Below are 13,225 nucleotides of genomic sequence, written 5' to 3' on the forward strand. Positions count from 1 at the left end.
GCGCAAATCCATGGTCTCTCGAGACCGACAGATGCCACACAAAGTCTCTAGAGAAAGCTAACTGAAGCATTAGTGAGAAGGTAAATCCAAACACTGAAAACTGGCTCAATTGGAACATTTAATGTTGTGGTTCTCTTAGACCTGAAGCATCTGTTTCTTTCCACAGATACTATTTTAATTTTAATTTTGCACCTAATCTACAACTTAAATTAAGCTCTTCATCCGAAAGGCAGCAAGGACGTCCAAGCAGACTCTACAGAATCTCACTCTTTCATGAAAGTCTAGTGAGAGAAGAGGACACAGCCTCAGGATATAGGGATGCCCTTTTAGAACGGAGATGAGGAGGAATTTCTTCAGCCAGTGAGTGGTGAATCTGTGGAATTCTTTGCCACAGGCAGCTATGGTGACCAAGTCTTTATGTATATTTAAGGTAGTGGTTGATAGTTTCTTGATTGGTCAGGGTATGAAGGGATATGGGGCGAAGGCAGGAGATTAGTGTTGAGAGGAAAATTGGGTCAGCGACGATGAAATGGCGGAGTAGACTTGATTGGCCAAATGGCCTAATTCTGGTCCTATATCTTGTACTCTTATAATACAGCCAAAACTGCAAGACTCATATAGACTTGTCAGGGAAGATTCGCTCTCAGGCCAACCTGATTCAGGATGAAAAATAACAATATTTTGCAGTGTTGAAAGTAAGAGTGCTGCCCTGATTTCAACAAGGAAGCCCTTTCTCTGGATACTTCCAATCATTCCTGAACACGTGGCCCTGGAACTGAACACTGGCAGTTAATTCTGTTGCCCAACTCTTCTACTTTGACTGGGTATTGTCGTGGTTTACGAAAAACCACGACATAATCTGTCCAGTACTAGTGAAATAGTACTAGTATCCTCATAATCTAAAAAAAAAATGAGGTAGGAGCTTAAATAAATGAAAACTCATTTTCTTGAAGAGAGATGATTCTAACTGAGCCTGAGTCTACATTTGCAGAATTAAAAATCCTATTTTATTGGTCTTGTATCTTGCAGTACTAAAAAATAAATTTCAGGTGAAAGCACTTACAACAGCCCCTTTCAATAATTGATTGCTTTACCATCTTTCTCATTTGAGGTTTGCTCATTCTTGATTTGATAGTTTCCAATCCACTGAATTGCAAAAATGACTTGGTTGCTCTGTTTCGAAATACAATGTTATGAGTAATTCTTGGCAGTTTCACATCATGACATATGTGATATTCTTAAGAGTGAAAGACTAATTTCCTTTGCAGATGGATCTGTATCACCAACAGATTCAATCATCATATGGTTCAATTTCTATATTATTAAAGGTTTATTTTCCTGCAGTAATACTTAATACAATTAGAGTCATAAGCACAGCCATTCGGCCTATCAAATCCATGCTAACCACAATGTCCTCCCATCTAGTCCCCAATTCCTGTGTGCAGCTCATCTCTCTCTCACTGAACTTCCTCCATATACCTATTCAAGTGATTTGTAAATGACACTACTGTACCTGGTTCAACCATTTCATTTGGCAGCTCCTTCCATATACTCACCACCCTCTGTGGAAAAAGTTGCCTCTTAGGTCCCTTCTTAACCTAAATCTATGGCCTCTAGCTTTGGATTTGCCTGGAAAAAAGACTGCCACCATCCACTATGCCTCTCATAATTTTAAACATTTCTATAAGATCACCCCTCATTCTGCTACATTCTAAGAATTAAAGAACTAGCTTGCCTGATCAATCTCTTCCTATAACTCAGGCCCTCTACCCTGGCAATATCATTGTAAATCTTTTTTGTACTCATTAAAGTTTAACATTTCTTTTCTGTAACAGGGTGACCAAAACTGTGCACGATACTCCAAGTGTGGCCACAGCAACAACTTATACAGTGCAACTACAACATAACGTCCCAACTCCTATGCTCACTGCCTTGGCTGATGAAGGCTAGCATGCTAAATGTTTTTCTCCCCACCCTGTATACCTGTAGCACCACTTTCAATGAAATATGCATTTGCATTTTCTGGTCCCTCAGTTCCATTACACTCCCTACTGCTCTGCCATTCAGATTGCAAGTCCCATGTGGGTTTAGTTTGACTTTCCAGAAAGCATCATGTCACACTTATCTGTATTGAACTTCTCGGCCCACTTGCCTGATTGTTCAAAATTCTCCATTAATCTACAATAACCATCTTCACTATCAACAATACCTCCTAATTTCATATCATCTGCAAATATACTGATCAAGCCTTGCACATTTGCATCCAGATCATTTGTACAGTATAGGTAATGAATAACAAGGTTCCCCCATTGACTCCTGTGGCACACTATGAGTCAACTGCCTCCACTCCAAGAAACAACCTTCAACTACACCTTCTGCTTTCTACCTCCAAGCATATTTTGAATCTACCTAACTAACTCTCCCAAGATTCCTTGGGACCTAACCTTAGAGAGCAGCCTACCATTTGGGATCTTGTCGAAGGCCTTGATAATGTTCAAACAAGCAGCATCCACTATCCTAGCCTCATCTATTTATTTAGTTACTTCTTTAAAAATCTCTAAAAAGTCAGTCAAATATGATTTTCCGCGCACAGAACAATGCTAATGCTTCCTAATCAGACGCCGTCCATCCCAATGATGGTACAGTAGATCTTGTCCCTCAGAATTCCCTCCAGTAACTTCAGTGGTTTATCCTTGCTAACCTTCTTAAACAATGCAACAACGCTAGGAGCCTTAAGGTTTCAGGAACTTCACCGTTGGCTAAGAGTGTTGCAGATATTTTTGTAAGTGACTTCACAAAGTCTTCTCAGAAAATCTGAGGATGAAGTTAGTCAAACCCTTTACCCACCTTAATGTGCCAAAAGTTTGCAAATGGTTCCTCACTGGTAATATGAATTTCCAGTGAGAAATTTCACGTCACATGCCGGTGATAATAAACCCGATTCTGATATGAATTTTCTCCGACACATCTCCACTAGTCTCCCTTACCTCTTGAGCAAGTATGATTTTCTCCTCAGTAAACAGAGGAGAAATAGTCATTGAAAATCCCACACATCTCTGGTAGCTCAAGACATAGGGGCCCTGCTGATCTCAAAGGGGACATACTCTCCCCTTTTACTCGTATAACTATAGGATTTTTCTTACTCTTACTTGCTGGATTCATCTCATTCCCGCTCTTTGCCTTCCTGGTTTTCCTCATAAGGGTATTCTTAATTATCAAGGGATTCACTCACCACTTTCCTAAAACCAATGTATGCTTCCTTCTTTTTCTTGACCAGAGCTTCAATATTTCTTATCAGCCAAGGTCCCCTGAGCTTGCTAGCTTAGTCATTAGTTGTTAATGTTAGTGTGCTAGTTTGCAGGTTAGTTGCTGGTCATTTTGGTACAGAGTTTACCAGACAAATAATTTATATTTTGGACTCCATACCTTGAGAATCCCAAACAATGAAGATCAGCTGATTTCAAATGAATGCTTATTTAAAGGAGGTCATTTAAGAAAAATGGTCTTGCAAAATCATTTCAAGTATTGGTCAATATAAAATTCAATGGGCAACATCAAACTAAAATGTTGTTAGGGTCCGGTCAAGAGCCCGCCTTCCGGGTTTTGCTCCGGTCCGCAGACTCCAGACTCCGGGCCTTGCAGCCAGCCCTCCTGTCACATGGAGCCATTGGATCATTGTATCCAGAGATACCGGCCACGTGACAGACGCGCTGCCACCTGGCTGGTCGGAGGACACACCACATGCCAATCAACATTTGGTCCCACCCAACTAATCAATGCACACCTAAATTATTGGTCACCTTAATTGGATTATCGTGCCCAGCCCCATGCTATAAAAGGTGAGACTTGGCCCTGGCTTGCTCTCTCTTACAGACCACCTCATTGAAGGTAAGGTGTACTGATTTATGTTTGGGAAGGTCTATTGTTTGTCCTGGTAAGGGAGCTGCAGCTATCCAAGGTCAAGGGGGATAGCTGTTGTAGTGCTTTGCCCTTGTACTTTGTTTGTGTAACCGTACCCTGTCCCCACACCGCTTCCTGTGTATTGTAGTTGCTTGTGTTGACCTGACTTCCCCTTGTAAATAAATTCCTTATTATTAAAACTGTGTGTGTCCAGGCCTCTACTGTTGAGACTCAAAGAACCAGTTATTTTCCATCACAACAATCATCTTGGCTTAAGGAGGTACACCTGTTACCTATTAGGGGGTAGGTGTTTATAAGGGGCTCGGGGACTGAGCCTAATTGTGGGGTTGTCCTACTCTGAAGCTGGTTTAACCTGTGCTGAATACTGTCTGTATCCTGTTCTACCCTGGTTGCTGCCCTGCTGGGAATCCTGCTCTGCCCTGGTTGCTGGCCTGTTCTGTGTATGCTCTATCTGGTTGGTCTTGTTCCCCTGCTTCTCTCCTGTGTGCTGGTCCTGCTGTTCTGCCTGGACCCAGCTTCCTTCTGATCCCTTGCCTCTGGCGGGCAGATCCAGCTGGACTGTTGCTGCCCGGTGGGGGTTCTGCCCTTTCCACCCATCTGCCTTTTCCTACCTGTTGCCTCTGTTGGGGAGGTCTGGCTGGACTGCTGCTGCCCAGCAGGGGTTCTGCCCCTTCCTACCCGTTGCCTCCGTTGGGCAGGTTTGGCTGGATTGCTGCTGGCTGGCGGGGGTTTCTGCCCTTTCCACCTATTGCTTCCTAAGGGTTGTGCCCTGCACCTGCCCAGGTGTCCACGACTGCCCAGGCCTCTGTGTTTCTGCCTGGGAGGTGGCCCTGCCTGGGATCCATGCAGCCTGCCATGAGGAATCCTGCCTGCCTGCCTCGTTTGAACTCTGGGATCCTCCTGCCTTACCCCTCACATGCCATGGCATCCCCATCCTGTCCTACCCCTAGTACTTCAGTGTCTGTGTCCTGCATTTGGGTCCAATCCTGCCCCTGTTCCTGACAAATGTGTTTGTGGGATCAGTATATCTATATGAGCCAAATTCTCATGATAATGTGATGTCAGGTTGTATGGTTTATAGGAAAGTCCTGACACAGAATGCACAATACACTGGGAAAACCATATGGGCTGAAGACTATGCTAGTCAGTGAAGTGAGGGGGTAGTGGGTAGCTTGGGTGTTTCTTTGCTTATCAGATGAAGGAATTTTGAAACCTAATCGATACAATATTGGAGAACATACAAAAGACAAATGAAGATGATGCACTTGGCTATAAAATATTTTAAAGAAATTAGTATAAAATATAGTGGTGTTATTCCATAAACAAATACAATAGGGCTGTACATTAATAGAAAACATTTTTCTTAAGATTAGTGAGGACACCAGATAGTGCTTTTAAGCAAGAGGTTCAGCACCTGTAATAAATATGATCAACAATGCATTCATTACCTTCCACACTTCTGAATGAACTTTCTCCAGATCCATCAGGGCTATTATTTTGGGGAAAGAATGGAGGATCTTCTCAGTTTGCTTCCAGCTTATTTCTTGCATCTCCTTCAATATATATCTGGTTTGTCACATGGGCTTGTGATGGTTTATTATCAGGTATTTCCTTCCCTGTGTTCATTACTTAAAGTGCCAAATTCCAGGACCGTGCCATTTATTTGCAAGAATTCATATATATTAATCTGATCCTTTTGAAATTGTTTCACTTTTCTGATTGTTATCATTTAGAGAAAAAAAAAATCCATCTTGTCTCATGTATTGTAAGGTGGATGCAAATTAAGCTCTTCCAATTCCTGTTTGTCTCTCACTAAATCATTATTAACTGCAGTTTATCTCCTGGTGTTGGATTATTTTCTCCCTAATACTTGCACGTAACTTATTTTAAAGTGACTGCATGTCTTGCATTTTCTTTTCAATCTAAATTATATTCCATTCACCCCTCTCAATTTTCTTCCAGTATTTGTTTAGCAGTATCTTCTGCACACTCCAATTGCATATTTTTCCAAGTATATTTTCTATCTACATTTTGGTGATTTTTTTTTTTTTAACTCTTGAAATCACATAGTTCCCTTTCTTTGGAAAATACATTGTGAATCTGCATCCCGATATTTGTTGGGAATCATATGAGCTAGGCCCAAAAGTCTTCAAGTTTCTTTTCTTTCCAATGCCTACTTCTGTAAACATTATTAACAATTTTACATTAAATTCAAAGGTTTAAAAAAATTACTCTAACTTTATATTCAGTTTTTTGTGCCTTTGAATTTATCTTCTTGCTTCAGAGGCAATAGCTCTAACATAGCAGCATGTCATAGTTGTTCTACCTGGGTAGAATTCATTTCAAAGTTTGCAGGACAACTGGTTAATACACGTTCATATGTCATTCATGTTTCTGCAGTGACATCAATATGGTTCAACTTAAGAATGATTCGTGTTTAATAATAAATTATTCTTGCCAACTTGTTAAAAGCCCTGCTGCCAAGGTTTCATAGCCTCTGCAGCTAAAACAAACTACTGATGTAGCAGTGTGCATGACGTAGAAATGACTGGTGGATGGAAGCCATGCCTCTATATTGAAGCAGCTTTTTCAGTATCCTGCACAGCAGGAAAGTTCAAGGTCAATTCTTCATTCACTAAGTATTAGAACTGTTCATTCACCCATGTTGTACATTCTTCTGTGCTTATCTCCTGTCAGGGAAGTCAATTTTCCAAAATCTTTTATCGTTGGCTTAACATTCTAATGTTTGCTTTCGGTCCATTACATTTTCCATTTGTTTTATACGTTTTGTTGCATTTTTACTGAACTCTTCTTCCAAATCGCAGATATGGTTCTTGAAGCTCCAAATTACGTCTGGCACTATAGCCTCCGAACCCTGAATATTCTTCGTGCATGTTCTATGCTCCTTGTATTGCAAGGTGTTCTTTCAAATACTTAATGTCTTGGTTTATTGTTGGCCTTTCTTGGGATAATACTGTAATCTGATCATTTATTACAGTATACGGTTGCCTTTCCTTCATTGTAGCCTGTATAAAACAACTTCACAATCAAGTACTTTGGAATAAACAATGATAAAAGTGACATTTTATATATCTTGGGAATGATAATGCAGTTATTCCCTTTTGCACATGCCAGCATAATTTGTAAACCACTAGGGACTGCAAACTTGAAATTTTAATGTAAATAATCACAGGTAATTTTGTAGATGGATTAAATTAACAATATATGTTACATGACTAATTATAGAAAAATTGATATTGTTATACCTGTATATATTTTCTGTATATTATATAAACTCAATCAGTGATGACATTTAAAGCTAAAAGTATGCACAATTTGATTTGTTTGATACCAAGAATGTGTTTTATTGTCAGTATTATGTCTTCATTGTTTCTAGAACCATCTACGATTAGACTGTTGTTATTTACAACTACGATGACAAACAGATGAAAAAAGGAAAACAAACCAAGTACTTCTGCAGAGAAGTGCTATAGAGTATTTGGTTTTATATAAGTCAATAAGATTCAAGATAGAATTTAAATTTTCTTTACAAATTAAAAAAAATGCATAATATTGAAAGAAAAAAGATAAAGGTTAAATAGATACTGTTGTATATCTCTTAAGAAAGAAGTCCCATTTACAAATTTAGAAATGCAGCACGAAAGATCCCTTAAAACAGCACTGCAGCATTGTGCAAGGGTGTGATATTCTATCACAAATGGGGCGAAAACAATAGAACAGATTACACTATGAACACAGTGCCTGTGTTTCATCACAAGCTCTTGCCATTGTGAAGCATGAACTCCAGAAAGGAAGGGCAGTAAAAAAAAAATGATTTGGAAGGGAAGGTTGATGTGGTGAGGGGTGATGACAAAGGGAGGTTTTGGCATTTTGGTGTAAGGGGTCGTGGGCCAGTTGGTGAGGTGATTGTGGGATGCTGGTTGAGGATAATGGAAGGAGAGTAGGCGGAGGGAGCAATGAGCAAGGGAAAAAGTCCTGGAAGTAGATGTAATATGTTCAAGCTCTACATTAATGCCAAAATAGGCTTCAACCCCTTGACTAAAAGCTGCTTCAGTCTGTAAGGCAGCCATAGCCTGTGAGCCATGTATGCAGAGGACAATTTTGGTCAAGTTGCATTATATTCATTGTTTCAGTATTACTGCACAGTTGCACAAAGAAACCAATTGCTGCAACACTGCCACTAATGCACCATGGACCCTCTGGGTCTTAATAGCCAGAGGGTTATTCTGGGTTCAGCTTCTACCTCTTAATGTACAAACTGCTGTGTTATGCTGCAGAATTTCTTGACCATATGTTTCAACAGGAACTTTCAGAAACGAGATAAGGAGTTTGATTGGGGAAAAAAAACTCAAGAAATGCTGTTTTATTGATCCAGTCAAGTTCTTTGAAAATTCTGAAAGGAAATATCAACCAAACAAAAACAAGCACATACATAATTGGTATTGATGTTACTGTATCCTTGTTTACACAAGGACTTATTTCTGTCACTTAACTGATCATCAGTTTGAGAAGATGCCAAAAGGCAGAATGTAACAGCACAAGATGGATAATTAAATATGCAATCTCTGAAAATAAAATTTTTGATCATATTTAATGTTAAATTATACAATAATGATAATTTTTAATGTAATGATATTAACTTATAAATGCGAAGGCTAAATTTGGGTGTAAACAGTCTCAACCTTATTCCATACCATTGTGAGAATTTTAAAATACAGTTTTGAAAACAATGGATTCAGTACTTGGATTTGGTGAAGAATGAAGGGGTCTGAAAAGAAAAAGTAACCTTCATCTAAGAATGCTGTTTACCTAATGTTTATGGATGAATTAAATCTACATTTATTTGACTTTATTAATCTACAACGAGGGATTATTCAAGAAGAGAAGTCAGTCTTATGGTATGAGCACTTAAAAATGGAATCATTTACTAGTAATGATAATTTATTATCTTGAAATACTAGTTAATGCGTTGCCTAAACTGCATGGATATCATGGGGGATATTTATTGTTATATCTGGTAGGTAATCTGGTTTATTGAATCACCAGGTAAGAACCTGCCAGTCCACTCTAGTCAAGGAAAAATCATCTTTTTATATATTTTTGTGCAGTTAAAATATCACACTGACAAAACTACCAGTCATGGAGAACTTCTAATTTAATTAACTTAGCTTTCAAAGCCAACTTTTACACTATTGGTCAACCTAATTCATCTGTTGGGTGAGCTGGCCAGTAACGTGAAGGCAGAGACCAAGTTGACATTGGTAAATTAACATTAATTTGAACAGACATCTGTTACTACTGCAAATTTCAATTAAGTTTTATATTGTAAACACTAAATAGTGATGCTCTTCTGATAATTTTTAACAGTAATTTAAAATATTTTATTGAAAACTAATGGAATGGAAAGGACACCCTGAAACTGAAACAAAAGGAAAAAGGAAAATATAAGACCTAATAACAAAATATCACATTTAACAAGAGAAAGATCCTTCCTGGCTAATATTCTTAACAAGAGGAAAATGTGGGGATGGATTAGCAAAGGTATCACACCTTGTACCAAGATGAAGGCCTCTGCACATATAACAGCAAAATGCATCACAACAGAGTAAAACATAATCAGCAAAGTATCATTTCATTCAGGGTTATTTCTTAATGATCTGTCTCCAGTTTCTCTAGGAACATTCATTTCCTGCTTCATGTCTCATTTATAAAAGATATTCAACTAAAATAGCCGCCTTACCTTCCTTGTTGGCTGCCTAGAAGAATTACGACCAAAGAATGAATGCTAAAGAAAAAAATAAAAACAAAAACAAAAACTGAAAATGAACAGGAAAGGAAATGGGGAAGAACAGACAGAAGACAAGAATTAAAGTGATATGAAGTAGAACAGAAGTAAAATAACTGAAACAAAAACCACCTGCCATATTAAGCAGAGAGAAGAAACAGCAAAAGACATTAAAAAGTCCAATTTGTTACATTTGTCTAGTTTTCTATTTCTATAATTGTTTCAAAAAGCAAAATGTACGATAGAATATTTAACAGCTTTCAATGGAAAAGGAACATGAATGGACTTAAATTGGTAAGGAGATATTACGTGGAGATGTTATAAAAACATATAAAATTATGAAAGGGATAGATAAGATAGAAGCAGGTACGTTGTTTCCACTGATAGGTGAGACTAGAACTAGGTGACATAGCCTCAAGATTTGGGGGAGTAGATTTAGGACGGAGATGAGGAGGAACCGCTTTTCCCAAAGAGTGGTGAATCTGTGGAATTCCCTGCCCAATGAAGTAATGGAGACTACATCAGTAAATATATTTAAGGCAAGTTTTGGATAGATTTTTGCATAGAAGGGGAATTAAGGATTATGGGGAAAAGGCAGGTATGTGGAGATGAGTCCATGGCCAGATCAGTCTTATTGAATGGCTGAACAGGCTGGACAGGCCAGGTGGCCTACTCCTGCTCCTATTTCTTATGTTCTTATTTATAATGTTTTTATGTCTTGTGTATAGCTTAAACATATTGCCTTTATGAAATAATTTCCAACAGATATTCTAACTCAGTAAAAAGTCAAATATTTAATCTTCAACAATACTACATTAAGTACATTTCAAATAAGTTGATCTTACCTTTTCTTCCAGCTCTTTAACTTGTCTTTTTTGTACTTCAATTTTTTCTTCTAATTCTTTGATTCTCTGTAAGGCGAGGTGCTTATGTTAAGTTATAGTACAACAGTGTTTCAGTAGTTATCTATTAATAATCTTACCAATACAGTACTGTGCAAAGGTTTGAGGTATATATACCGTATATAGCTAGGGTGCCAAAGACTTTTACACAGTACATTTATAATTCAATGTTTTGCACTGTACTGCTGCTGCAGAAACAAACAAATTAAATGACATATGTGAGTGATGATAAGCCTGATTCTGATATGGGTCTCTATTGTGGACTGAGGGTGGGAAGGGAGCAGAGAAAAGGGGGAGGGAGCGGGAAGCACCACAGAGACGTTCTGTAATGATCAATAAACCAATTGTTTGGGATCAAATGACTTTGCCTGGTGTCTCAGGGCTGGGTGGGTCTGCACCTGCGCCACCACTGCCACCTTTCTCCCACCCCTCCCGCAGCACTCCACCCTGGCCATTCCCAACATTCTTTGCTTTCACCAGATTTGCAAACTCTCTCTCCACCCCATGTTGCCAAATACAGTACTGTGCGGAAGTCTTAGGCACCATTGCGTTCTCGTTCTCTCTCTCTCTCTCATATATATATTCCTAAGACTTTTGTACAGTACTGTATACATAAAAATAAACTAATAAATTAATTATTTACAACTATTAATATCATTGTGGGATGATCAGTATAGGTCTAGGATATGTACCATTAATGATGCTACTTGGACACAGTTTTAGAACTGGCATTATATTGGTTGATGCTGTGTATATTAATATCTCAGTAATGAATGTTTTTCAATCCATTGTTTAAGCTAATGTATTTAAAATGACACTGCTTTTAAAAGCAGGAGATGTGAGAATATTATCCAACTGCACTAGACATTTGTAATTTCTTAGTCATATTAACTCCCATGGGAAAGCACACACCGGCAAAGAATCCCCATCACCATGTTGATGTCTTATTAACCTTTGAGACCCTTATTCTGAAATAAATTTCCATAAATGATTATGTTAACAGGTTCCTTAAATGTTAAGTGTTAAAAGATATCTCAATCTAATGCAAATCCTAGTTAAAATAGCAGTGGGAATTCTAGCAACAGCATCTCAATAATGATTGCTTTTCTTTGGTTTATTTGTCCTTAAACTCATAACCCTGTCAGAAATGAAAAGAAATATACTCGAAGAGCTGATTTAAGACATTAAAATGATGGCGAGGATGAGAGAATTCAACTGAGCATGATGGCAAATCCAGTTTCCATGGTAACCAATCACAGTGAAGGGGGGATTGCAATTAGTCCCTTTACAGATTTTATTAATTTTCAGGCATGACTTTGGACAACAGCCATCTTTATTCCTTTGTTGATTAAATATGTATCTCTAGTACTTAAGGAATAAAATCTATTATGTTTTAGGCATGTCTCTTTTTCTTTAATACTGCAAGCTATAATGATGTTTTTTTTAAGTGTACATGATGAATCTCCCTGAGACCAGATGTGCTATTTTAAATTAAATAAGAAAACTATAAAAGTGCATTCAAATTGTTCTGCCCTGTAAAAAAAAAGAAAAATTTAAAAAGCACTTCAGAGAAGGAAATTAATAACCTGAAAAACTCATTGCGATGAATCATGTTTAATATGGTCCTTCATGAGAGATGAACTCTGCTGATGCCTGCTGTAGACTACCAGAAATGAATGATCTAATCAGCCTCGGCCTCCCTCTCTCGGCATGGCTAGCAAGGTCTAGCATGTCCCCAAAGCAGCCAATGTTTTGCTAGAGCCATGCTAGAATTCCATGGCAGAATATAGCATTAATGGCAAGACCCTTCGGATCTTGGGGTCCAAATCCATAGGACACGCAAAGCTGCTGTATAGGTTGACTCTGTGGTTAAGAAGACATACGGTGTATTGGCCTTCATCAATCGTGGGATTGAGTTTAAGATCCGAGAGGTAATGTTGCAGCTATACAGGTCTCTGGTCAGACCCCACTTGGAGTACTGTGCTCAGTTCTGGTCGCCTCACTACAGGAAGGACATGGAAACCATAGAAAGGGTGCAGAGGAGATTTACAAGGATGTTGCCTGGATTGGGGAACATGCCTTGTGAGAATAGGTTGAGTGACCTTGGCCTTTTCTCCTTGGAGAAATGGAGGATGAGAGTTGACCTGATAGAGGTGTACAAGATAATGAGAGGCATTGATCGTGTGGATAGTCAGAGGCTTTTCCCCAGGACTGAAATGGCTAGCATAAGAGGACATAGTTTTAAGGTGCTTGGAAGTAGGTTCAGAGGAGATGTCAGGGTAAGTTTTTTTTATGCAGAGAGTGGTGAGTACTTGGAATGGGCTGCCAGCTGTGTTGGTGGAGGCAGAAAAGATAGGGTCTTTTAAAAGACTCCTGGATGGCTACATGAAGCTTAGAACAATAGAGGGCTATGGGTAAAGCCTAAGAAGTTCTAAGGTGGGGACATGTTCAGCACAGCTTTGTGGGCCGAAGGGCCTGTATTGTGCTGTTTTCTATGTTTCTATGACAGTCCTTGATAAGAGGTAAGGCTGGGGCAAAGCCCTCCCTCCTGTAAAAATATTCGGGGGAGGGTGGTATAAGAGCTTATAAATTTCTG

The 13,225-nt window shown here is 38.8% G+C and overlaps 1 protein-coding gene across 12 annotated transcripts in view; it reads right to left on the reverse strand.

The window, feature by feature from the left end:
- The window catches only part of jakmip3 (Janus kinase and microtubule interacting protein 3), a 347,134-nt gene that overhangs the window by 78,705 nt on the left and 255,204 nt on the right, over nucleotides 1-13,225 (reverse strand). For 6 of the 12 annotated variants that reach the window (XM_073027549.1, XM_073027548.1, XM_073027547.1 and 3 more), the window contains 3 exons: nucleotides 10,573-10,638; nucleotides 9,683-9,727; nucleotides 5,370-6,947 (listed from right to left, as the gene is read on the reverse strand). In XM_073027549.1, the coding sequence (XP_072883650.1) occupies nucleotides 6,819-6,947; nucleotides 9,683-9,727; nucleotides 10,573-10,638 (240 nt within the window). In that variant the 3' untranslated portion in view covers nucleotides 5,370-6,818. Of the gene's footprint in view, nucleotides 1-5,369; nucleotides 6,948-9,682; nucleotides 9,759-10,572; nucleotides 10,639-13,225 lie in introns of those variants that run through there. The other 6 variants (XM_073027552.1, XM_073027551.1, XM_073027550.1 and 3 more) reach the window with 1 other exon arrangement.

Source organism: Hemitrygon akajei, chromosome 23, assembly GCF_048418815.1.
Source record: "Hemitrygon akajei chromosome 23, sHemAka1.3, whole genome shotgun sequence".
Classification (NCBI taxonomy): Eukaryota; Metazoa; Chordata; class Chondrichthyes; order Myliobatiformes; family Dasyatidae; genus Hemitrygon; species Hemitrygon akajei.